A 26,489-nucleotide genomic window follows, 5' to 3' on the forward strand; every position below is an offset into this window, starting at 1 on the left:
TTTCTATTTCGAGAATTTCATTCGCAATTCAAGACATTAAAATTCGAATTCAAAACAAAAAAAAATACATTTTTTGAATTGTCTTTATATTTCCTTTTTCGAATTACAAATAAAATGATTCGAACATAAAATGGCGTAATTCAAATGAAATAATTCGAATTACAAATCCTAAATTCTAAAGGAATTTCAAACAAAATTCTCAATTTACAAATCAGAACTTGAATAACGAATAGAAAATTTCGAACGAAATAAATCGAATTAAAAAACGAATCATTTGTAAATCAAAATTTTCTTCAAAATATTTCACAAATTGCAAAAATAAATTCTAAAATGAATTGGTACCAGTTGCTATTTAAATGTTTCAAATTATATTTAAAAAAAGCGGATAGTAATCTTCCCATTGTTAATAATATTGAAAAAAAATAAATTTCGTTTTCTTTCCAAAATAATTAATAAAAAAAACAGCCAATTTTCTTTTATGAGATACATAAATTTCTTTATTTAATAACTAATTCAATTTTCAAAAAAAAAAAATGAAAACAATTTTTCTTTTTTGTTCGTGAAATGAGCACAATTTGTTGATTTCTTTTCGGCGTTACATTCATTAATTAATGGGTCAATGTTAAACTGGAGCAATAGGCAAATGTTGTCATTCTCTCGTGCAGTCTCTTTTAACATTAACATGGGGGTTTCTCAATTCTCTTGGTTTTTTGGGTGAGTGAGAGTGATAACAAAAAGTAAGAGGAAAAGGTATGCATGTTTTCTTCGTTTTTGTGTGGTGAGAGAATGATGGTTGGTTTAACGTTTATAATTCTCAGGGAGAAAGGGGCAGAGAGTTTAACACACACATACACTGCGAAAGAGAGAGAAAGATGATGTGGAATATGCAGTTGTAAGGGATGTATTTGAAAGATATTGTTGTAATAAAAGTTGTGAGTCAAGAGCACTCTCTTTAGTTGCTCTTTCTCTTTAACTCTTCTTAATCCCAAAAATTGCATATTCCACATGTTTGTGTGTAAATATGTGTGTGTCTGTTTTCCGTTTTAATGCTATGTTTATATTTAATGTTCTGGGTTTTAATACTTTCATATCGAATTGATTTCACATGTTTTTGTTGTTTCAATCTTTTGTTTGTTGTTGGTTTTTCATTTTTTTTTTTGGTTTTTATATAAAATTAATGTTCAAGTCTTTTCAGAAACAAATGCATTACGATCAAATTGTTGTTGTTATTATTATTATTGGTTTGTTTTGGTTTGACAATACATTGCTATTTTTTCGGGTTTTGTTTTTATTTTGAATTTTCTTATTTTGTTTGTGGTTGGTTTTGTGTTGTTGTGATTCAATTAATTTATTTAGTTATCAATTTTGTTTAATTTTTTTCTTTTATTATTTGAAAAATAACATTTGCTATTTTGTTGTTGTTTTGGTTTTGTTTTTTGACATTTCGTTACTTAATGCTATGCTATATGTAATTAAAATGTAAGATTCTTCTTGTTTTTCTTATTTTTTGGTTTATTTATTTTTTTTTGTTTTAATTTATTACTGTCTCTTCTGCTGCTGCTTTCCTCAATTTGTGGCTAAGTTTTTTCCATTTTCTATTGGAAAAATTCATTTTCTGATGTTGTTGGAAATTGTTAAGGGCTTAGGGGTTGGGGGGTAGGTTTACATATATAACTGTCTCAATATTGCCTTAGTTTATACATAATTCCTCGATGAATGCGGATCATAGGGGGAGGTTCTCCCCCTATATAGTTGAATTTCAACTAAGTTTCATTTTGTCTTGGCTTGCCTGTATTCTGGGGGTTTCTGGGGGGAGTGGAGGGGACAATTTTTCTAATAGGAATTTCAAGTTGATTTGCTTTGCTCTGCTCTTGGTTTCGGTTTCAAGTGCCTTGCTTTTTTCTTTTCTATCTTTTGGTTATTTTTTCTCTTTCGTTTTTTTTCTTGTTGTTGTTGTGGTATACATCATTTTTCTGTGATTTTATTTTATTAATTTTTTGGTTTTCTTTTTTTCTGTTTTTTACTGTTCGTTTGTTTAATTTATTGTTGTTGTTCTTGTTACATTAACTTCTAATTTCCATAATTTTGTTTTTCTTTTTGTTTTGCTTTTGGTTTCTCTATGAAAATTAATTTTTGGAACCGTCTTTGCGTGACGTTGAGGGGGCATCGCCTAAGTTTATCATGTCTCGTGGTTTCCACACCGGGGACCCTATAATAAAAATGAAAGAAAAGAAAGAAATGTGGAAATCATATGAAAAATGTTTTGGTTTTTTCGATTTTTTTTTGCTTTTTGGTTTTTGAAAGAATTTTGGATAATTTGAAAAAGAAACGATTTAACTACAAATAATAATTTTTCAAAATCAAAATTTATAAAAGAAAATTAATAAAATTTGTATTATTTGCCAATTTTTGTTGTTAGTTAAGAATGATAGTTGCTTCGATAAAGAGAAAATAAATTTAAAGAGAAAACGTGAACAAAGAGAGGGAGAGGGGCACATTACTCTTGGCTGCAAGAGAAAGTGTCACACGGGAGAAAATATGTTTACTTTCCCTTTAAACCTGTAGTTAGTAGTGGTACAACACTTTCCCGCTGAATAAAGTCAAAGGTCTCTTTGATAACTAAGTTGAGAGAACTGAAATTTACTCAAAGGTCTCACCACTCTCCCAAAAAGCGTAAAATATTCTAGGAGGGCACTCCATGGAAGACATTCTTCGGTTCGATCATACAGAGCGATTTTCTGGGCGAAAACTGAGTTCATGGGTTGGAGAGAGAGAAAGAGAGAGAGGATGTGTGCAATGAAGAACATTTTTCTTTGCTCTTCTTATTTCTCTCACAAAGCACTGACTTCATATCTCTCAAATTGTTGGCGTTTCAATCACGAATTCCATTGAAGCAAGATTGGGCGAAAAAGCTCCAATTGATATTTGACTAATTTGCGGTCTTGACCTAGGTCTTCTTTGAAATTAAATTGAGATTAAGAAAAAGAGAAAAAAATATCACTCTTTTATATCCTCTCTCTTTTACCAAAACGAGTGATTGTCTTTAAGAAAGCTTTCTAAGAGGATGAGAGATTAGGAATCACATTGTGATTAAGAAGATGAGAAAAAATACTACTCTCTCATATCCTCTCTCTTAAACGAGTGATTGTCCTTAAGAAAGCTTAAAGAAAGGGACTGAGAGTGAGATTGAAATAATCTTGAGTTCTATCTCTCATGTTTCAGATTTCTTGATAGGAGACGACCGACGTCAGGAGACGTAAGGACGTCACTTTTTCGTTGCTCACATCCATGTAGTTTCTCTCTAGCGAGAAGTCATTCTGTGTTCTTTGCTTTACTCTTTACTGAAGTCGAATTGAGAGTAGAAAATGGAAAAATGTCGCTCTCTTATTCTCTCCCTCTCTCTATAACAAAACTTTTTAAGAAAACTTCCTTTGATTGAAAGATCAAAGAGTGTGATTGCAATCACCTAGCCTTCCTTATATCCACTATCAATTTTCTTGGTAAGCAAAGGCAGTGCTGCTTAAGAACCAGATATCGCCCACCAGTCCAATTTTTTTATTATTAAAAAATCAGTATCAAAACATAATTCTTGCATTTTTTGCAGTTATTAGCTTTATTTATAATTTTTGATAATAATCCCTTTTGCACGCGGTTTTGAGCAGTGCTGGTAAAGAGGAGGGTCTTTTCCTCGTAAATCAATCCTGTGAGAAACCTTTCTATGATCTTTGCTTTGATTTTCAAGGAAATCAAAGGAATTACTCTTTCCTTTTCTCTCTCTCTATAACAAAAAAAATAGTTTGTTTTTTAAGAGAGAGAGAGAGAAAGCTTGTTTTCAGTTTTCTGGCCTGAAAGTTCAGAGCTCAGTGGCAACACTTTTCCATTGCTAATTTTCTCCCCAAGCACTCTCTTTTCTGTGAGAAGCACTTTTGCGCTCTTTACTTAGCTCTTCGTTAGGAAAAAGATTGGAAAAGATCTCTCAATTATCTCCCGCTTATTGTACCAAAAATTTGTCTGTTTTTCGCTGAAGTGGCCTGAAGTTTCAATAGGGCGAAGAAAATATTACTCTTTCCTTTCCCATCTCTCTCTCTCTCTCTATACCGTAGATGGGCAAGTATGCACGTTAGGGTTGCTGTCTCCTATTCTTCTCTTTCCTTACTTTGCCCATCTATGCTCTATGCCAAAATGTGAGTTGATGGAAGTTTTTTTTACGGAAAATTGCACCCTTCTATATCCCTTCTCTTTAAGAAACTCTTAGTTGTTTCAGTGATGATTTGAGTGTCTGATATCAGGCCACATATGATGTCAGGCAAATTCTTCCATATTTTTTTGACATAAGAGAAAAAATGTTTTCCTTCGTTATTCCGACTCTCTTTAATAAAAACGTCAATAATATAGTTTTCTCTTCATGAATATTTTCTCTTAATTTTTCTCTTGCAATAACTTTCTTCAAAAAAAAAACTAGAGAAATAATATAATAAATGAATAATCCTTCTAATAGCTACAATTCGATCAAACACATAATAAATATCTTCAGATATGTTGTGTTGTATGTCATGTATAGCGTGTAAATATGTTTATGAGAATGAAATAAAAATTAAAACGAAATATATATTTAATCACAAAAATAACATGCCTTAAACATTACTCTCATTTCAGATGATTATGGTGATTAAAAAAAAATAATAAAACAATCGAGATATACTAAAGAGTAAAAACCAAATTCGAGCAATATGTGATAGAGAAATGTCCATACTAATTAAGGTGATGCAAAAAGTAACGAAAAAGGAGGTGGTGGTAAGTACATGAGAGTGATTAAAATGTTGACATCGCTTGTCTCTTAGGAATTATTTGCTCGTTTTCATATGTCTCTTCATTTCATCTAATTTAATTTAAATTAATTTAATTTGATTTTTAGGGCTTTGTTAACTTTCTGTGTATAATTGAATACTGAAACCGCTTTATTAAATCCGTTAATTTATAATTTGTTTTTGTTGTTTCCTTAGTTTGGTTTTTCTTTTTTTTTTCTTTGTTAACTAATTGTGATATGAATCATTATGCCAACATTTAATTTGTATGACAAATAAGAAACTGAATAGAACAATAATGGTGATAATGAAAAGCGATTGAATGTTAAATGGTTTTGAGACTGTTGCATGAAGTATTAGGTGTTTTATGGCCCAGGTGTCAGAAAAAATTAAGTTTCTCATCTGAAAAACTTCTTTAATTGAACATTTTAGTTTGCATTATTTAAATTGAAAATAATTTAGATTTTTTTAAGTACCTCCGTTTAATTAATAAGTTATTTAATATAGAAATATTCAACGGCCACAAGTTTTAATTTGGAATATTTGGTTTTGGTAAATTTTTGCATAGGTAAATACGTTACGTTAAATGCTAAGGGAAGTAAGTTTCCTTGCCGATCCTATATTACAAAAATTTATTCTATATAGTTTGGTGGACAATTTTAATGTCTTTATGTTTCTCAAGAGATTTAACAGTATTTGGATACTGTAAATTCAGCGGGAAAATACCGATTTTTAGGTTGTATAAACAGGTTTTACTTTGAATTCTCAGAATGCGTTGGAAAACATAATAATTATTCCTGCTTTCATAAAAAATTAAATTTCAATAATTGTCTTGCAAATGGTCTAAATCAAATGTAATCTTCCGAACGTATCATAGTCGTATCCTTGGATTTATACATGGTCTTCGATACCAGCGATCCAGGCATAATCAAATAAGAAATTCTGGTCACCAAGTCGAAAACTTAAATCAAAAGATTAGGGTTTTATTAACGTTGCCCGCCATCCCGTCCCATGGAGTCAATATTGACGAACTTTACATGAAGTAAACTAGATAGCTTTGATTCTTGCAGAGACGAAAACGACAGCTCTGTGTAGGACCTAAGATGTAGAAAAATTATATGATACCCGACAGTTTTCGCCTTCCATGATCCAAGCATAACATCTAAAGCCCTCATAACTTCTTTTATATGTGCTTCAGCCCCAAAAACACAATCAAAAGATATGGCAGGGAATAAAACGCACCGCTCTTGTTAAAATATACCCCTCTAAAATCTTCTTCATTTTCTACATTTCAGAAAATGTTTCTAGCACCACCAAGGACATTCAAAATAAGATTAATTCATATAGGCCTCTGGAGTCAATTTGGAGAAATTACCTAGTCTCAATTTCTGTATTTCTGAATAAGAATTTCATTTATACTCCACCCACTTTTAAAACATTCTTTATTACGAGATTCTATGATACCTGCACCAAAGACAGAACAGTTCCAACTGTCCAAATCCCCAACATTATATCTCCTCTTTAGATATTGCAGATTTGAAATGCGTTTAGGTGCCCAAAGCCACTACGGGCAGAAGGCAGGAGGAGGGGTTAAAACTCTAATCGCCTGGCTCTGCTTTGAAATAAACCAAAAACCATTCTACTGTCTTTTTTCTTAAATCGGCCAAATTTGACTATTAAAAAATGTGTAAAGAGAACATCATTTGCTGTCATTATTAGTTGTCTCTCTCTCTAGAAGTTTGCCAACGAGATTTCCTACAACCCTTTTCAGATGTAATTCAAAAATTTTTTGTTGAAATTCGAGAATTCCATTTGTAATTCGAAACGTTTAAAATTTAATTTTCAAATTCAAATCATTTAAAATTCCTAAGAATTCCTTTCGAAGTTCGAGATATTTTATTTGTAATTTGAATTTTTCCTTTTTTATTCGAATTATTCCATTAACAATTCGAATTGTTCAACTTGTAATTCGAATCATTTTATTTTTAATTCGAAAAAGTAAATACAAAGCCAAAAATAATTCAAATTCCCAATAGAATAATTTGAATATGGAATAATTGGATTTGCGAATGAAATAATTCGAATTTAAATGAAATGTTACGAATGCTCAGAATTACAAAAGGATTCCTCGAATTTTTTTTATAAATGTTTAGGTTTACATTTGAAAAAGCTGTACTTTTTCGTTTACAGAACGTATTTTTTTTTTTTTTGATTCAGCTCAGAATTGCATTGGATCATAGACAAATGAAAATATAGACAACGAAATGCTCTCACCGTTTATCTTCGAAAAAAATCGAATCAGCAGATGTCGTCTATATCGTTTCAGGGGTTTGAGTGGGAATATTGAAGTCACTCAATTCTAAAACGTTAAAAATAACAAAAACTGTAGGATATTTGTCAGTTGGAAATTGTTCCATAATAAAATAAATGTGAAAATTACGAGATGACATCAAAAAATTCCGGAATAATCAAGTGAAATCCTTGAAAAACGATGAAATGTGTTTTCGAAGTCGAGCGGCTTGAACGCGTAAATGAGCATGTTGACTATGCAAAACATGATGAGAGCCACCTGGAAAAAAAGACCAAACTAACTTTTCGTTGTCTATATCTTAATTTGTCTATGATTGGATTCAGTTAGCTCTTCTCTTGATAGCATTATTACCAATCATTTACTTTCTCTTCAATGGAGTTCAATATATCTGACTCCTGACTAACGGAATAAGAGAATTGAAGAATTTATCATACATACATGTACGCACTCAAGCATTTATCTCTCTTACTCTCTGCCATTAATAAAACATCAATTGACAGACAAATACCAATATTTTTTTTTCTATAAAATAATTTTTGAGCTAATTTGTTTTGTTTTTTTTGTAAATGATTGAAGATGTAAAAATTCAACACAGGAAACTTATTTCAAAATTCTCTTAATCATTTCTCTTTCATTTTTTTTGCCCATCTATGTTAACCCATAACTGTATTCCAATTACTCAGTTTTCTCTTGACTGTATTCATCACCAGTCTAACGGAAACATTTCAAGAGAAAAATATGTTGTTCTCTTCTCAATGTATTTTTCATATTAGAAAATATTACTCTCTCCACGACATTGCTGTGTGTTGTTGGCCATGTAATGTTACGGTGTGTTCGTATGAATGATATTCTCTATCGATTGCACGGTAAAAAAATTAAGAGATTTTTGGTCAAATAAGAAATAATGGTAATAAAAATGAGTTAATTTTTTAAAAATATTTTAGTGTACAGAATAAATGTGTTTATGACTATGTTAAAGCAAACTTAATTATTACAAAAGCAAATATGAATATACAATAGAATTACATACAAAAAAAGCATTTTTGTATGTAGAGATCGTTGATGTGTTAGACGACATGATGACCGATAGATGAAAAGAGAGAGAGAGATAGAGAAGCAAAAGTTGTCTCAAATTTTTACAAGAAAGTGAGAGAGAATTGTAAACAAACTACATGTGAATGGGAGTGAGAGAAGATAGAGTGGGTGGGTGGGTGTTGGATGGTGGCCAGGTGATTACTCTTTTTAGATTGTGATTGATTTGGCGATATTAAAACACTTAGAAGATCTGCAAGGCGGGGGAATTTGCAGAGTTATCAAATGTGATGGTGTGAGGGGGGAAATTGGTGTTGCCTTTTTAGCGATTTTTAGAAATTTGGTTTTTTACGTTCCTTCTTTTCTTTTACTTTTGCTTTACAGAGTTTGCTTACAAGGAGGAGGTGTGTTAACCATAAGACATAATATTTAAAAAAAGTTTTGTTTGCTTTGTTGTTGTTTTTTTTTTTTTTTTTTTGGTTGAGTTTCTTTTTTTTAGTTTAGTTTACTTGCTTGCTTGCTTAGGTTACAGAAAGTGAAAAATAGTTTTGCTGTTTTCTGCACGACTTTGACTAGAAATTTAAAAAAAAATGTTGACTAAGGCGTTCATTGACAATTAAACAACGAAACGAAACAAATGAACACAAATCAATTCCAATATTAAATTGTGCATTTTTTTTTTGTTTTTGTATTTTGATTACAAACAAAATTCTCTCTCAAGCGATGCCAACCAACACTACAGATTGTTTTTTTTTGTTACTAAATTTAATTTTTTTATCCTTTTTTTTAAAAAAAATTATTTTTTTGTTGTTGAACATAAATTGTTGTTGGTATCAATAAATAGTGTACGTATGTTTTTTTTAAATGTTGTATATAGGTAAATAAATATATATATATAATATTTTTTTTTATTATTAAATATGTAAAAATAGACAAATAAATGTTAAATATTATAAAATTTAATTCAAATAAATGGGGTTCGGCAAAACATTGCTTTTGTGATTTTTATGTAATTTTTTTTTTAAATATTTTTTTAATGGGGAAGATATAAGGTATGGGATTGGGGATTTTGAGCGCAATACTAAGTAAAGTTTTTTTTTTAATTTTTTCAATTCTCAAGGGAACACCTAAGGGAATGCAATTCATTTCCTCCATAAACTTAAAGAGAGAGGAAAAATAAACCATCACAAGAGTCGTTTTTTTATCACAAACATAGGGATCTTTTTTTCAATTTGAAAAAAATTTCTTTTAATTCCATTAATTACTAAATTTATTTTACTAAACAAAACAAATGCGATTTTTTTTTTCAAAAAAGCCATATTTCAAAAGCCTTTGTAAATTTTCTCCTCCTTCCAGGGAATCGCCAAACAAAGGCATGAAAGGGTATTTAGGGTATCTCTCTGTCTGCCATTCCTTTAAATATTTTTTTTTTACTATCTGTCTATCTAGCTATCCAGAGACATGATATGTACGATCCTAACTACAGTTTATTGCCCTCAATCTGGCATTGTATTTTGATCGATTTCAATTTATTATTATTTTATCTTTATTTGATTTTGTTTTTCCTATTAAAAATTTAATCTATTCACGCTCGCTTTTGAACACAACTGGAAAAAGAAGTCACTCAATTCTTGCATTTCAAATTTATTTATTTTCAGTTATCCTATGCCCTTGTCCTTAAAAGTTCAGTTATTTTTCAATTACTTAAATACTAAAATTTTCATTAATTTATTTTCAATATTTTTTTCTAAGTGTATTTTTTTCTGTGTGTCTGGGTGTACAGGATGAGATGAAAAAACCGCAACCAACTTCAGACTACTGTCATTTCTAAGCCACTCATCGGACAGCTGTTAAATTTATTCCAGCAACAGAAAGAAAATAGACTCAAAAGGGCTAAAGAGTTGCTTCGCTTGGCCGAGAGTGGTTAACCGGCCGAATTTGGTTTTCTTCGTCTCCGCTGAGAAAACATTCGTTGTCCAGCAGTTTGTAAACAAACAAAATGATCGTGTTTTTTTCTTGCCAAAGAGGTCTGCTGAAAATGTGCAACTTCCCTTGGCCAACAGAACTCAAGAGCCGGCCATGGTGTGTGGTCGCAAAAGCCGATGGTCGCTCTCCACTTGTATTAATCGACCGTGACATCAGAATAAATGCCGAATATTATGGCGAAAATATTCTGGAGGGTGTATTAAAGCCTTGGGCATGCAAACATTTTGGCCGCAGACCTTGGACATTCCAACAGGACTCAACACCATCGCAACTCAGCACGTGCCACCCAAGAAGGGTTACAAAATAAGGTATCAAGCTTCATTTCCAGCGCCCAATGGCCACCAAAATCTCCGGATACCAATCCGTTGGACTATTGTGTCTGGAGTATTTTGGAAAGCAAGGTTGGCAATAAAAGAACCGAAGTGTCGATCAACTCAAGCAAGCGCTTCGCCGGGAATGGGCCAAAATACCGCAGAGGAACATTCGGGCAGCGTGTGATGGTTTCATGGGCCGTTTGAAGGCCATAATTCGTGCCAAAGGTGACCACTTCGAACAAATCTAATCTTATTCTAAAATTTGATGCTATTTCCGAAATTTTTTGCCTTCATTTAATAAAATATAAAAAAGGGTAAAAATTATGGCGTTTGACTTTGTTGCAGTTTTATTTTTATCTCACCCTGTATGTGTGTCGTTTTTGTTTATCTGTATTGTGTAATTGGAGTTATGTTTGATTTGTGTTACGTTGTATTATGTTACTTTACGTTACGACATTTACGAGATTTACGTTACGTACATTACGTTGCGTTACGTAATTGATTTTTTATTTTATTTTATTTTATTCCGTTTTCTTTTTTTTTTTTTTGGTTTGATTAACACATTTTGAATATTATTTTACTATTTGATTTGTTGTTTTTGTTATTATTCTTGTTTTGCTATTGTTGTTGTTATTTTTATGTTGATACTGTTTTTTATTTTTATTATTTTTTTGGTATAGTTGTTATTTGTTTGGTTTTATACTTTTATTGTTGTTGGTATTCACCATTTGATTACGTAATAATTTTGATTGTATTGCTTGCAAAAGCCTGTTTTTATGTTATTTTATTTTTGTATTTTTTTGTTTTGATTTCTTTGTCTTAAAACGTTGTCTTTTAATAAACCGTTTATTTTTCTCTTTTATTTTCAGTTTTTTTATGGGGATATTTTAAAATTGAATTCTTATTGTGTAACATTGTCTCAACAAAGTGATCATCATTTCCAGGAGGAGAATAGAATTGGATATAAAAATAAATAATCTGCAATACTTGGACATTGAGAAGTGGAGAGCAAATACGTGGCCGGATCACAAAACAAAAAAATAAATAATAAATAAATAAATAAAAAAAAAAATAAATAAAAAATATATATAAACAAATAAAAATAAAAAATTCCGCAATGCCTAAGCCAGTGAAAAATGTCGTATAAAACAGTGACCTAGACTCTTTACAGTTGCCGAAATGGGTCGTAATGGATGGTCAAATCGGTTTAAAAAAATAAATAATCTGCAATACTTGAACACCGAAAAGAGAAAGTACGTGTTCGAATACCAAATAAAAAAAAATAAATAAATAATTTAAAAAAAAGTAAAAAATTAATAAAAAAATATCCGCAATGCTTAAACAGTGGAAATGTCGTATGAACCAGATATCTACACTGTTTACAGTTGCCGAAATGGGTCGAAATGGATGGATTGGGTCGGATTAAAAAAACAGAAATAATCGACAATACTTGGACATTGAGATGTAGAGAGGAAAAAAATAATAATAATAATAAAAATAAAAAATAAAATAAGTAAATTAAAATAAAAAATATATAAAAAAATATCCTCAATGCCTAAACAGTGGAAAATGTCGTATAAACCTGCGACTGTTAATAGTTGTTCAAATGGATCGAATAAAAATCCCATTAAAGCGGCCACGCAATTCGCTAAGAACTTTCAAATAAAGAATATGTCTGGAGACAATCCAGGTCGAGAAGGTCATGAATTGAAAATAGTCAGTTTTTCAAGCAAAAAAAAAAAAAAACGTCCAAGAGGAGGACCATTTTATAGACAAAGGAGCCAAAATTTTGTTATCCACTGAAATGTGTGCCTTCGTATGAGTTAAGTCCAGCAAATGCGGATTACAAATCAAATTCTATAATTAAGACAAAATCCGGATGATCCAAAAATTTTTAATTTGGTAAGTTTGCTACATTTTTTGATAAAAGATAATGACTTCACATCTGAGCTGGCAAACAATCGATGACATTATCGATATATTTTTAAAGGTGATATCGATTGATAGGTTTTTCTATTGATACTATGAGAAGGAATTGCCAGAAAACGAGTTTGAAAATTTTCGAAAAAATAAAATCCCTTAAAAATTTTATTAAATTTCTTAAAAATATCAAATATAGGAAGTCGCCGTCATATTAGGGTCTATAAGCAGACGTGGACTTGCATAGGGAACTTTTGTCATAGGCCATTACAATATTCAAATACGAAACTTGAAAAAAAAAAACTACGGTAAATAATGTACCTAAAATCACCAAAAACCGAAGACGTGGCTATACGAAGACGTGGACCTGCTTAGACAATTTTCTGGCATAGAGTATAACAGTTCCCATTACGAACTCTAAATACGAAATTTGAAAGAACTCCGAATAATGTCGCTTAATCATCAAAATACTGATAATGGATGGTCGAACCCATAAATTCAAAAAAAAAAAAAAAAAAAAACTCGATAGAGAGAATACATCGATGAGTAGGAGTTTTACAAGAAATTTTAAGAGTTGGAGTCAACATTTACGAAAAAAGAGTAAGAGTTTGCCCAAAAGTGACAGAGAGTGTCAAAATAAATTTATTTCTTTTGCCGATTTTTATGTCCATGTGTGTGTTCTACCAATGGGGTTTTGAACGTGTTCCAAGAGACCCGGATGCTTATTTCGGATTTTACGATCGATTTTGTTATTCAAAACCTTGACCCTTTGTGGGGAAGTTACCAGAAGGAATGGTCTGATTTCTACAATCTTTATAACAGAACTTGTGCTGATGGAAATATTGAGATGTACCAAGTCTGAATGAAATCGAATGTTAATTTCGCGTTTTATAAGCTTCGTAGATATTCAAAAATTTGACTCTTCGTAGAGGAGGTACCAGAAGGAGTGGACCGTTATATCCCATCTTCTCATCAGATCTAGTTTTAGTAGAGATAATGGGGTATGTGAAATATGAAGAGAATCGGATGCTTATTTCGGATTTAATAATCGTTTTGGTCAATAAAACTTTGAACATTTGTGGGGGAGGTACCAGAAGGAAAGGTCCGATCTGTACCATCTTTATAATATATCTTATGTTGATAGAAATATTGATCTGTGCCAAGACTGAGTCGGAATCAGATGTTAATTTCGCGTTTTACAAGCTTCATGAATATTCAAAATTTTGACCCTTTGTGGGGGAAGTACCAGATGGAGTTGACCGATATATTCGATCTTAGCACCAGACCTTGGGTTGATATAAATATTGGGATGTGTGAAATTTCAAGACAATCGGACTAATACATCAGATTTTATGTTAGTTGTAATTATTTAAAATTTTGACTATTTGTGGGGGAGGTACCAGAAGGAGAGGCCCGATATTGTCCATTTGCGCACCAGACCTAGCACTGATGCAAATATTAGAATTTGCAAAGTTGGAGCAAAATCGTATTATCGCTTCCCTCTCTGTGCAGAAAATATAATTTTGAAAAAATTCGGTCTTTCGTGGGGGAGGTACCAGAAGGAGTGGACAGATATTGCCCATCTCCGAACTCGATCTAAGTTTTTTAATAATATTACGATGCACCAAGTTTGGACCAAATCGAATACTCCCTTCCAGAGTTATCGTGCGCTTAAAAAAGATGATGTGAGCGCATGCTAGAGTCATTTATAGAGACGGGCAGATAGAATGCGGAACACTGCAAAATCGTCGTAGAAGCTTCTGGTGATCAAGGTTTTGGAGAGAAAAACTGATTGAAAAACCTAAAAATAAATTTTCCATAGTATTGCGGAATTTAAATAAAGTCTTTCCGAACGGAAGTTTCCGTCCTTATCATGAGTAAATTTGAGACAATGTTACACAATAAGAGCTTGTCTGCTTAGTTGTTGTATTGAATTATTATTTTTTTAAGTATGCGAGTTGTTTTTTAAATGTACAATTATATTTCATATTTTATTGTTTTTTAATTGTTTTGTTATTTCGATTTTATTTAATGTTAACTTTATCTTGGAGATATTTATATTACGTGTTTTTATTTTTGTGTGTTAATTTTTGTCTTTGTGAAGGGAATTTCTCTTTAGAACTCCTTTTTGGGGGGTTCTGTTTTTTTTTTTTTATTTATTTTTTAAGAGAGAGATTTACGGGGAAGAGAGTTTCGTGTGTGTGTGTGTCTGTCTGTGTGTGTTGTATATATTCCTGTGTTTTTATGCTGCAACTGCTGAGGTATTGGATTTTTGTTTTCTCTATAAATTTTTATGCTCTATTCTGTTATTAAATACCCTGTATTAGGAACCAGTTGCAAGTGTCGCGATCAAGTCCTAGCTAAAAAATCATAGATCAACCTCTCTTTCTGCCTCTCTTTCTCTCTGTCGACACCTGCAATTTAAACATGAATTTCATAAAAATCATGGCAATCAACACACTCGCCACCACCCATGTCGGGTGTGCCACCAACCACAGTCACACCCACACCCATGGCACCCGCGCCAGACCTCTGTTGCGACATCATGACCGAGGGTTGCTGTTGTTGTTGCTGCTGGTGCTGCACCAACGTGGCCTGGGAACTAAACATGCTAGGATCACAGGTCTCACCATGACCCGACATACCACTAATGCCACCCGGTCCTTGAATTAGCACTGCCCCCCTGGGTACCTTCTTGCGCGTACGACTCTGTCGCACGCGCCCCCTATGCTAGGATGGTCTCTTCTGATATAGACAATCCATGCATGTGGTGTGCTCTGGAGCGGAAGAACTTAGCTGATACGAAGAGGAACGGTCATGGGGACACTGAGGCTCATGATACATGCCGCCATATTGCTGCTGCAGTGTCGCCGAAGGACCACCAAAATGATAGTATGCACTGGGTGTGGGTTCGTGGCGATAGGGTGAGGCCGACGAGAAAGTATTCTCCGCCGATTGGGAACGCATTGTAGCATTCATGGCATCCGAAATGGGGGCATAGTAGCGATCGGGCGAGACGCCATAACGATATGAGCTACTTGTGGTGCTGTCACGGGACATGGAACGTTCCAGCGACTTGCTGGCCCGCCGATGTAGACCTTCGGGACGATGATCGCTATCACGTCTCACCGAGACATAATGATCGCTGCAAGTGCGATTGTCATAGATCGGATAGTATTGGTAGTAAGCTTCGTTGGCCTTTGCCTTGTGGCCATTGTCAATGTGGGCATGGGCCGAAGCACTGCGTTTGCGCGAACCCCCAAAACCACGATCGGGAGAGCGAGATTCGAAGCTACCCCTAGGCGATTTCAGCGAGGAGCGTGGAAAATCGAGATTTGGCTCCGAACTGCGACTGTCAAAACTATTGCGTGGCGAGACATGATGCTGGCACATGGTACAAGTGGTGGTTGTGGAACGATCCGGTGAGAGATACTCAATGCTATTGCGCGGTGAAATGTGAGGTGACAGTGACTCAATGCTACAGTCATGCGAGGGTGTCAACTTCTTGAGACAACTGCGATCGGGACTCTTGGATTTCGAAGGACTGGGCGGACGTTTGAGTATACCTCCAGAGGGACTTGCGGAACGTTTCAGAATGCCACCACCGCCATCGGAGGCCCGCCGGGGACTGGGAGTGCGCCGGCCCGTCGAAAGCCTATCCTGGGATGAGTCACGACTAGAGCTGACACTCAAACGTTTGCCCTGATCACTTAGACTGGTGCGTGGTGATTTTATCTTGATAATGCGTACCGGGGAGCTACCCTGCGACTTGGAACGATCCGGGGAAATGTAGATGTTTTGGCGCGGCGATTTTAGTTTACTTTTGGATCCAGTGCCAGAACCACTGCTGCTGCCATTGCTGCCACTGGAACTGGTCTTGGAAGTCTTGGCAATTTTTTCGGATGACTTGGATTTGAAAACCTTATCTACCTTTTTGTCAATGACCACATGATGGGCCGTGGTTGTGGAGGCCCCCGAGGTACCACCCTCCGATTCATCTTCGGATTTTTCCGAAGTAGTATAGGTGGTGGTGCCCGTACTATCCGATTCCACAATGGGTCTTGGTGGCGACTCTATATCAGCCGTCACCGTTTGCTGGGTATTCTCCACCACCGTCTGTGGCTCGGGACTCAAGCTCGAATCATTTTGTTGCTGATCACTACCCTCAATCTGCAAATCGCTGGCCTCCAACGAGGTCTCTTTCAAATTCGCCATATACGTCTCAATGTCACACGTCACTGTCTCACTCAGTCGATCCTGTTGTAGGTCACACAAATGCTTATCCATATACTGGACACTGGGCGGTTCGTCCATGACGCTCTCCGCCGCAGTACGTCCCGCCGAGGGTGATTTCCTGGAAGACTCTTTGCCCGACGAAAAATGCACAACCGATACCTGCTGCGTGGCAGCACTAATCCTATCTATTTCACTCTTAAATATTTCAATAACTTCCACGTCCCGATTGGGCGATTGTCGAGGAGAAAATTTACCCGGCATGGCATGCAGATTGCCGGAGGAAATGAATTGCTGACTATCGGGGGGATGAGTTTGGGAGGAAGTGCCACTACTGCCTAGACTTAAATTAAGATTTGTTGGTGTTGTTTTTGCTGTTGCTGTGGCTTGAGAATCTGTCTCGTGAATATTTCGAATATTTTGATTTTGATTTCGATTATCATTGTCATCATTGTCGTAGTCATTGTCTTCAACAACAACCACATTATTATCTTGGTCATTACAATTATCACCATCATCATCATCATTATCATCATGATCGTCTTCCACCGTAACCCTACCATTATCTTTATCATAGTCTTCAGAAATAGAGCTACGCTTACCTAAGTCTTTCATAAGAACTGGTTGATACGTTGATGGAGGATGTGATGATTGAATTAAACGTGCCTGGCTGCCGGTACTGCCAACGGATAGCGTCGATGTCGTACTGAAATGACATCAAAGGAGGGGGAGAAAAGAGAGATGTTAGAGGTTAGAAGAGAGAAAATTACACAAAAAGAGTGTAAGAGAATAAAATATCAGAACTCGCAAATAGAGGGAGAGAGAGGCCAGTAGCTATTGATTTCGACGTCAATAGGCATTAATTTAGGAGTCAATAGGTATTGACTTCGAAGTCGATAAGTATTGAATTCGTAGTCAATTGGTATGGAATTCCGAGCTTTTAAGTGTTGATTCCGAATTCAATATCTATTACCTCGGTAGTCAAAAGTCGGCATACGTATTGACTTCGGAGTCAATCGGTATTCATTTCGGAGTCAATGGCTATTGACTGCGGAGTCAATGGGTATTGACTTTGGAGTCAATGGCTATTGACTTGACTTCGGAGACAATGGGTATTGATTTCGAATTCAATGGATATTGAATTCGGAGTCAATGGCTATTGACCTCGAAGTCAATGGCTATTGATTTGGAAGTCAATGGATATTGACTTGGAAGTCAATAGTCGGTAAACCTCGGAATTAATAACCAATTAATAGGTATTGACTTTAGAGTCAATAGGCTTTGATCTCGGAGTACTACTATTGACTAAGAAGTTAATAGTCATTGATTTGGACAATGATCAAGTCACTGACTTCAGAGTCAATACTCTCTTACTCATAGGCCAGTAGTCATTGACTTGAAAGTCAATTCTTATTGACTCGGAAGTCGGAAGTCAATAGTCAGATACTTCGAAGTCAACAATAATAGTAAATGACATCGGAAAGAATAGAAATTGACTGCGGAGTCAATAGAGCCATTAACTTGAAAGTCAATTACCATAGACTTCGCAGTCAATAGTCAGGGGTTTGGAAATCAACACTCATTGACTGGGAGGACAATTGCCATTGACTTTGTCAATAATCAAGTCATTGACTTCGGAGTCAATAGGCATTGATTTGGAGGTCAATAGTCAACGACTTGGAAGTCAATAGCAATTAACTTGAAAGTCAATCGACATTGACTTGGGAGTCAACAGTAGTTGGTTAGAACGTCAATGCCTCGCGAGTCAATAGCCAGGTACTTTAAAGTCAATATTCATTGACTTGGAAGTCAATAGTCATTGACTTTGAAGTCAATAGTCATTGACTTTGAAGTCAATAGTCATTGACTTGGAAGTCAATCGTCATTGACTTGGAAGTCAATCGTCATTGACTTGGAAGTCAATAGTCATTGACTTGGAAGTCAATAGTCATTGACTTGGAAGTCAATAGTCATTGACTTGGAAGTCAATAGTCATTGACTTGGGAGTCAATAGTCATTGACTTGGAAGTCAATAGTCATCGACTTGGAAGTCAATAGTCATTGACTTAGAAGTCAATTGTCATTGACTTGGGAGTCAGTAGTCATGGACTTGGAAGTCAATAGTCATTGGCTTGGAAGTCAATAGTCATTGACTTGGAAGTCAATAGTCATTGACTTGGAAGTCAATAGTCATGGGCGTGGAAGTCAATAGTTATTGACTTGGAAGTCCATAGTCATTGACTTGAAAGTCAATCGACATTGACTTGACAGTCAACAGTCATTGGTTAGAAAGTCAATGCCTGGCGAGTCAATAGCCAGGGACTTGAAAGTCAATAGTCATTGACTTGGAAGTCAATAGTCATTGACTTGGAAGTCAATAGTCATTGACTTGGAATACAATAGTCATTGACTTGGAAGTCAATAGTCATTGACTTGGAAGTCAAAAGTCATTGACTTGGAAATCAATAGTCACTGCCTTGGAAGTTAATAGTCATTGACTTCAAAGTCAATAGTCATTGATTTGAAAGTCAATAGTCAATGGGAGAGTGAGAGCGAGAGAGCGATTCTCTGAGAGAACTCACCTTAATGTCAAATGATTTGGTGTCCTTCCCAAGGAGGCTTTCGTCTTAATCGTACCCTGTTGGAATTCCTCTTCACCTTCCGATTTGGTGCCGGGATCCATGCGTTCTACGTCACTTTGGGATTGTAACTGTTGCTGATGTTGTTGTTGTTGCTGCTGCACCTGCTGCTGATAGTGGAGATGGATTTGTTGCTGCTGCTGTTGTTGGGGTGTGTCCATGCCAGAGCCTAGAATATCTACAAAAATCGAGGGAAATAATGAAATGAAAAAATAATAAGGGGTCTAGCTCATGTCGGGATTACCTGAAGCATCGCCCACGGTTTTACTACGACTACGGAAAGTGGAGGTGTGTAGGGTATGATGCATTTGATGATGCTCTTGGAATGGTACATCCTCTGCCTCTTGACTACCTGAGATGTTATCATAATCTATGTTGCCAGCCGAATGTCTTTGGGAACCGGATTTTTTCTTGGGCTTGCCCAGCGTTTGGGAACCCTGCATTATTGTTATCTACAAGATGGTGGTGGCGAGGTGGGCGAAGAGGAATATAGCAATAATTCGGTTAGTAAAGGAGCCAAGAAATAGAGAGAGGGTATCTAGCATTTTAAGAGTGAAAACCAATAACACTCACCTGCTGCTTAGGCCTCTCCAATGTCTGTGAACTTCCCGAGCATCCACCCTGTGACGACATACCCGATACGGAACCCGAACTACCACCAAAATTCTTCATAGGAATCGACATGTTGCGCACACTCTCCCGTATTATCTGGCGTATGGTCTTTAGGAATGCATTGCGGAAATCGGCGGTGCTATTCGATAGCACATAGACCTTTTCGGATCGACGCTGTAGCTGGGAGCGTAGATGTATCAATTCCCAGAGGAAATGTGAATCCATATCCTTGGCCGATGAGGCACGCACCTGGACTTCAGTGACGGGTATTAGCACTTGATAGCGTATGATTTCCACCTCGTTGGGGGTGCTTTTACTCGAGACACCCTGGTGGGGAGATAAGAATGAATGGTGATTCACAGATTTCAAAAAATAATGAGGAAGATCGGAAGTGGAAAAATTGGAAAAATCGCAATTTTGGAAAAACAGGAGAATTAATATGAGAGACTATAAAAAATAGAGAGAGAGAGAGTTCTCCACTTACCATCAATTTCTTTTTTTGTCTTAGACGCTCTTTACAAAGGAACACAACCGCTGATTTAAATACGAAGCACATGGCATGTAGCTCCAAACCTTTTTTGATTTTGCCCAGAAAATCGGAGATATTTAACCACTCCACGCCGCCGTAATACAAAAGATCACCTAAAAATGCAAGGGGTGGAATTATGAGATGTTCTATAAATTTTCCACAGAGGGAAGACCTTTTACAGGTCTTGGTCATTAACTTTGAGGTCAAAAGTCATTGACTTTGAAGTGAATAGTCTTTGACTTTGGAGTCAATATCCCTTGACTTAGAAGTCAATAATCAGTCAGCTTTTCTTGAGGCAGAAGACCCGTTACAGGTTCTCTAAAGCCAGAAGACCCGGAGGACCTATTACAGCTCTTCTGGAGCCAGGGGAGCTATAATAGCTCTTCGGGAGCCAGGTGACCTATTACAGCTCTTCTAGAGCCAGAGGACCTATTACAGCGCTTCTAAAGCCAGAGGACCAATTACAGCTCTTCTAAAGCCAGAGGACCTATAACAGCTCTTCTGGAGGCAGAAGACCTATTAAAGTTCTTCTGGAGACAGAAGATCTATTACAGTTCTTCTGGAGACATAAGACCTATAGCAGCTCTTCTGGAGCCAGAAGACATAAAACAGCTCTTCTGGAGCCAGAAGACCTATAACAGCTCTTCTGGAGGCAGAAGACTTATTAAAGTTCTTCTGGAGACAGAAGACCTATTACAGTTCTTCTGGAGACAGAAGACCTATAGCAGCTCTTCTGGAGCCAGAAGACCTATTACAGCTCTTCTGGAGCCAGAAGACCTATAACAGCTCTTCTGGAGCCAGAAGACCTATAACAGCTCTTCTGGAGCCAGAAGACCTATAACAGCTCTTCTGGAGCCAGAAGACCTATAGCAGCTCTTCTGGAGCCAGAAGACCTGTTACAGCTCATCTGGAGCCAGAGAGAAATTACTGCTCATCTGAAGCCAGCCTATCACAGGACATCTGGAGGCAAAAGACCTGTTGCAGCACACCTGGAGGCAGAAGACCTCTTACAGCGCTTCTGGAGATACTAGACCTGTTTCTGCTCCTCTAGAGCCAGAAGACATGTTGCAGTTCTTTTGGAGTCAGGAGACCCGTTATGCCTCTTCTGCGGTCAGAAGCTATCTTACAATTCTTCTTTGGAGAGCAGATCTTCTGTAGTTTTTTTATTGAGAGAAAATTCTCTTATCTTAAGAGAAGTTCTTTTACATCTCCAAGGGCAGAACATTAGTTGCAGTTTTATGAAACCTACCTGGACTCAAGTCAATTGGCTGTTTGCAGGCCTTCTGATGCTGGCGGAATAAATGATCAAATATGGCTCCATATTCTTCGTGGATTCTTTGCATTTCGTTAATGTGTTCGGCTACCTTTTCCATGCCCTTAAGGGCCTCTGTTGGAAGATAATAATAAACATTAATAACTCTTAAAGAACTACATTCTCCTTCCTTCACTTACCGCACAAATGCAGATGTTCATCGGCCCGGGAATCGGTTAGATTTCGCAGCTGTTGCAATAGCAGGGGATATTTTAGGATACGCTGTATCGGCTTGATGAGATACGACTCCAGCGTACAGCTGTGTTGCTGTTTCGGATTGCGAGCATTTAGGAACTCTTGCAAAGCATGATTTCCTTCATCTGAAAGTTGGCAGAAAGAGGTTACGGGGAAAATGACCAACACACCCGAATCTAGAAAGGTGACTTACTTGGATGCAAAACTTTCTGGGCCTTACTGTGGCTGGCACAAAACGATGAATAGAGCTTGAAGTGATTTACATAGTAGAGGAATGCGGAACCGATGGCAAATAAAACGTTCTGTGAAAGCGGATGGAGGATTAGACGACGAATGGGAGGGAATTTGTTTTCAGATACTTACTCGATATTGACTAGGATGATCAAATTTATGAAAATCTGGCTCAAGCTCCAGGGCCTCAACCAGATTTTGCAAAAATTGCCGCTGGAATGTGACAATTTCATGGATATTTCCGAAGAGAGCATTGATTTCAGCATTCGATAGGAAAGTTTCACGTTTCAAGGGTTCCAAGTAGTTTTCGAGTAGATTATTTAAATGCTGCAAGATGAAGAGGGGAATGAGGGGGATATTGAAAAGATTGCTCATAGATTTCTCGTTATTAGGACGGAGAACAAGTCCTTCTTCTTGGGAAAAGACAGATTTACTACTGAGGACAGAAGACCTAGCCGGAGAATAGCTATGACAGGCCCTCTGGCTCCAGAAGAGCTGTAACTGGTTTTCTGGCTCCAGAAGAGCTGTAACTGGTTTTCTGACTCCAGAAGAGCTGTAACTGGTCTTCTGGCTCCAGAAAAGCTGTAACTGGTTTTCTGTCTCCAGAAGAACTGTAACTGGTCTTCTGGCTCCAGAAGAGCTGTAACTGGTCTTCTGGCTCCAGAAGAGCTGTAACTGGTCTTCTGGCTCCAGAGGAGCTGTAACTGGTCTTCTGGCTCTAGAAGAGCTGTAACTGGTCTTCTGGCTCCAGAAGAGCTGTAACTGGTTTTCCGGCTTCAGAAAAGCTGTAATAGGTCTTCTGCCTCTAGAAGAGCTGTAACTGGTCTTCTGGCCCCAGAAGAGCTGTAACTGGTCTTCTGGCCCCAGAAGAGCTGTAACTGGTCTTCTGGCCCCAGAAGAGCTGTAACTGGTCTTCTGGCCCCTGAAGAGCTGCTACAGGTCTTCTGGCCCCAGAAGAGCTGCTACAGGTCTTCTGGCCCCAGAAGAGCTGTAACTGGTCTTCTGGCCCCTGAAGAGCTGCTACAGGTTTTCTGGCCCCTGAAGAGCTGCTACAGGTCTTCTGGCCCCAGAAGAGCTGTAACTGGTCTTCTGGCCCCAGAAGAGCTGTAACTAGTCTTCTGGCTGTAACTGGTCTTCTGGCTCCAGAAGTGTTGGTACAGGTCTTCTGGCTCCAGAAGAACTGCTACAGGTCTTCTGGCTCCAGAAGAGCTGCTACAGGTCTTCTGGCTCCAGAAGAGCTGGCTACAGGTCTTCTGGCTCCAGAAGAGCTGGCTACATGTCTTCAGGCTGCAGAACAGCTGGCTACATGTCTTCTGGCTCCAGAAGAGCTGGCTACAGGTCTTCTGTCTCTAGAAGAGTAGCTACAGATCTTCTGTCTCCAGAAGAGTAGCTACAGATCTTCTATCTCCAGAAGAGCAGCTACAAATCTTCTATCTCCAGAAGAGCAGCTACAAATCTTCTGGCTCCAGAAGAACTGCTAGAGGCTGTAACTGGTCTTCTGGCTCCAGAAGAGCTGTAACAGGTCCTCTGCCTCCAGAAGATCTGTTTCAGATCTTCAGTCTCCAAAAGAGCTGGCACAGATCTTCTGTCCCCAGAAGAGATGCCACAGATTTTCTGTCCCCAGAAGAGATGCCACAGATATTTTGTCCCCAGAAGCTCTGCCACAAATTCTCTGCCCTCAGAACAGCTGTTACAGATCTTCTGTCTCCAGAAGAGTTGCTACAGATTTTTTGTCTCCAGAAGAGCAGCTACAGATCTTCTGCCTCCAGAAGAGCTGTAACCGTTGGCTTGTCTTCAGAGGAGCAGTAACAGGTTTTTTTTGCCTCCACAAGAGCTGTAGCAGTTCTTCCGACTCCTGAAGAGCTGTAGTGGGTCGTCTCCCCACAGAATAGCTTAACATCCTTTCCCAAAGGACTTGTTCTCTTCTTCTCCGTTTGTAATCCAACAATTTCAAATTACAGCTGTAAAATCGCTCACCTTAACATAGGTTTTTTCCGTATCGACCAATTCCAATATGACTTTGCGTAATTTCTCGGCATCCGTTAATTGGCGTGACGGTGTGAGAGCTGCATTTGAAACCGATGATGTCACAGATCCTGTGGGACTCGCTTTGCGGGTTTCCTGAGGTGAACGACAAAATCCGGTAACCTTTTGGGGTTCAACGTGTCATCGGTGGTGGTCGTCATCGTCGTTGTTGTGATGATTTGTCGTTAGTGGTCGGTGGAGGAGGATGGTCATTGTTGTCATCGTCGTTGTTGTTGTGGTGGTGGCGGTCAGGGGTAATGATGTTGTTGTGTTGTTGTTGGTGTTTGTAGTAGTTGTTGTTGTTGTTGACGTCAAATGACACATGCGAATTTTGTTTTTTTTTTGGTTTTTGAGGCGCATAGAAATTTGCGAATGACGTATGAATATAAAATAAAGGCGAATTAAAAAAACATGTTTAGGTGTGCTCACAATGATATTTGAATTAAACAGCGAACGAACGAGGGGATAGTGCATGGGGCAATTGCGGAGGGGCGGGCCAGGGGGGGGCGGTTTCAAAAATTTTTGTAAAACACAACAACAACATGGGTGGGGGGAGGGGTAATTACACTGATTATTGATTATGATGACAGATGAGGATGTTTTGCTGTTGCCGGGCATGATGATGAGGATGATGATGACAGGTTTTGTTGATTCAATATTTCAATGCAGGAGGACGTATGTGTGTTGGTGTGTTCACTACTCTGCACCAGTTACCAAAAACAAACCACAACCACCTACAAAACTTGAGGTTTTATTTGATTTATGTTGAGTGCAATATGTTTTGGTGTACCTCGACTAGGGCTCCTTTAAAACTAGCTTCGGAATTCCAAAACAGTCAAATTCAAATTCTATGGAACATGTGTCTCTTAGTGTGGGTGTGGGTGTGTGTGTGTGAGTGTGTGGTTATTAACCACACATTTACAATTTTATGGCTCATTCATGTGGAAACACAATAGCAGATGCCAGGGATGGAAATTAAGTATTATAGATTCATGTTACACCGGATCTGGAGGAAGGGTTTCAATGAGTAAGAGAAGAGCTGTGAAAGAAATTCTGTCAACGGAAAAGCTGTGGAAGAACTTCTCTATATGAGAGAGCTGTGGTAGGTCTCCCATCCTTAGAAGAACTTTGGCCGGTCTTGTCCCTTTGGGAGACATGTGAAAGGTCTTCTATATATAGAAGAGTTGTGGGAGGTCTTCTGTCTACAGAAGAACTGTGGGAGGTCTTCTGTCCACAGAAGAGCTGTGGAGGTTCTTTTATATACAGAAGAGCCATGGGAGGTTATTTTGGCAGAACTGTGGAAGGGTCTATCTTTAAAATAGCTTTCGAAAATCTTCTACGTATACATGAGCTGAGGAAGGTCTTCTAACTATAGAAGAGCTGTGGAAGGTCTCCCATCCTTAGAAGAGCTGTGGATGGTCTCCCATCCTTAGAAGAACTGTGGAAGGTCTTCTGTCTATAGAAAACTGTGGAAGTTCTTCTGTCTATAGAAGAGCTGTGGAAGGTATTCTATCTACAGAAGAGCTGTAGGAGGTATTTTATCTACAGAAGAGTAGTGGGAGGTCATCTGTCTGCAGAAGAACTGTGGAAGGTTTTCTATCTGTAGAAGAGCTATGGAAGGTCTTCCATCTTTAGAAGAGCTGTGGAAGGACTTTTATCTTTAGAAGAAGGGCAGTGGAACGTCTGCGATCTTTAGAAGAGCTGTGTAAGGTCTTCTGGCTATAGAAGAGCTGTGTTAGGTCTTCTGGCTATAGAAGAGCTGTGGGAGGTCTTTTAGCTATAGAAGAGCTGTGGGAGGTCTTCTAGCTATAGAAGAGCTGTGGGAGGTCTTCTAGCTATAGAAGAGCTGTGGGAGGTCTTCTTTCTATAGAAGAGCTGTGGGAGGTCTTCTAGCTATAGAAGAGCTGTGGGAGGTCTTCTAGCTATAGAAGAGCTGTGGGAGGTCCTCTTTCTATAGAAGAGCTGCGGCAGTTCCTCTATCTATAGATAAGCTGTGGATGGTCTTCTCTCTTTATGAGACCTGTGGAAGGTCTTCTATCGATAGAAGAGCTGAGGAAGGTCTTCTGTCTATAGAATAACTCTGGAATGAACTCTATCTTTAGAAGCTCTGTGGGAGGTCTTCTATCTATAGGAGAGCTGTGTATGGTCTTCTCTCTTTATGAGACCTGTGGAAGGTCTTCTATCGATAGAAGAGCTGAGGAAGGTCTTCTGTCTATAGAATAACTCTGGAATGAACTCTATCTTTAGAAGCTCTGTGGGAGGTCCTCTATCTATAGGAGAGGTATGTAAGGTCTTTTATTTGCAGGAGAGCTGTGGGAGGTCTTTTATTTATAGTCGGGATGTGC

At 37.4% G+C, this 26,489-nt stretch overlaps 1 protein-coding gene across 9 annotated transcripts in view; it reads right to left on the bottom strand.

Moving 5' to 3' along the window:
• Positions 1–422: 422 nt before the first annotated feature.
• LOC101894603 (protein still life, isoforms C/SIF type 2) overlaps positions 423–26,489 on the bottom strand; it is a 287,508-nt gene continuing 261,441 nt past the window's right edge. For 6 of the 9 annotated variants that reach the window (XM_059119545.1, XM_059119543.1, XM_059119548.1 and 3 more), the window contains 11 exons: positions 24,097–24,267; positions 22,252–22,446; positions 22,082–22,190; positions 21,834–22,013; positions 21,631–21,768; positions 20,337–20,494; positions 19,814–20,179; positions 19,485–19,692; positions 19,184–19,418; positions 17,204–17,307; positions 424–2,209 (listed from right to left, as the gene is read on the bottom strand). In XM_059119545.1, the coding sequence (XP_058975528.1) occupies positions 2,127–2,209; positions 17,204–17,307; positions 19,184–19,418; positions 19,485–19,692; positions 19,814–20,179; positions 20,337–20,494; positions 21,631–21,768; positions 21,834–22,013; positions 22,082–22,190; positions 22,252–22,446; positions 24,097–24,267 (1,947 nt within the window). In that variant the 3' untranslated portion in view covers positions 424–2,126. Of the gene's footprint in view, positions 2,210–17,203; positions 17,308–19,183; positions 19,419–19,484; positions 19,693–19,813; positions 20,180–20,336; positions 20,495–21,630; positions 21,769–21,833; positions 22,014–22,081; positions 22,191–22,251; positions 22,447–24,096; positions 24,268–26,489 lie in introns of all 9 variants that reach the window. The other 3 variants (XM_059119549.1, XM_059119550.1, XM_059119542.1) reach the window with 2 other exon arrangements.

The sequence above is a fragment of the Musca domestica genome, unplaced genomic scaffold, assembly GCF_030504385.1.
Source record: "Musca domestica strain aabys unplaced genomic scaffold, Musca_domestica.polishedcontigs.V.1.1 15, whole genome shotgun sequence".
Classification (NCBI taxonomy): domain Eukaryota; kingdom Metazoa; phylum Arthropoda; class Insecta; order Diptera; family Muscidae; genus Musca; species Musca domestica.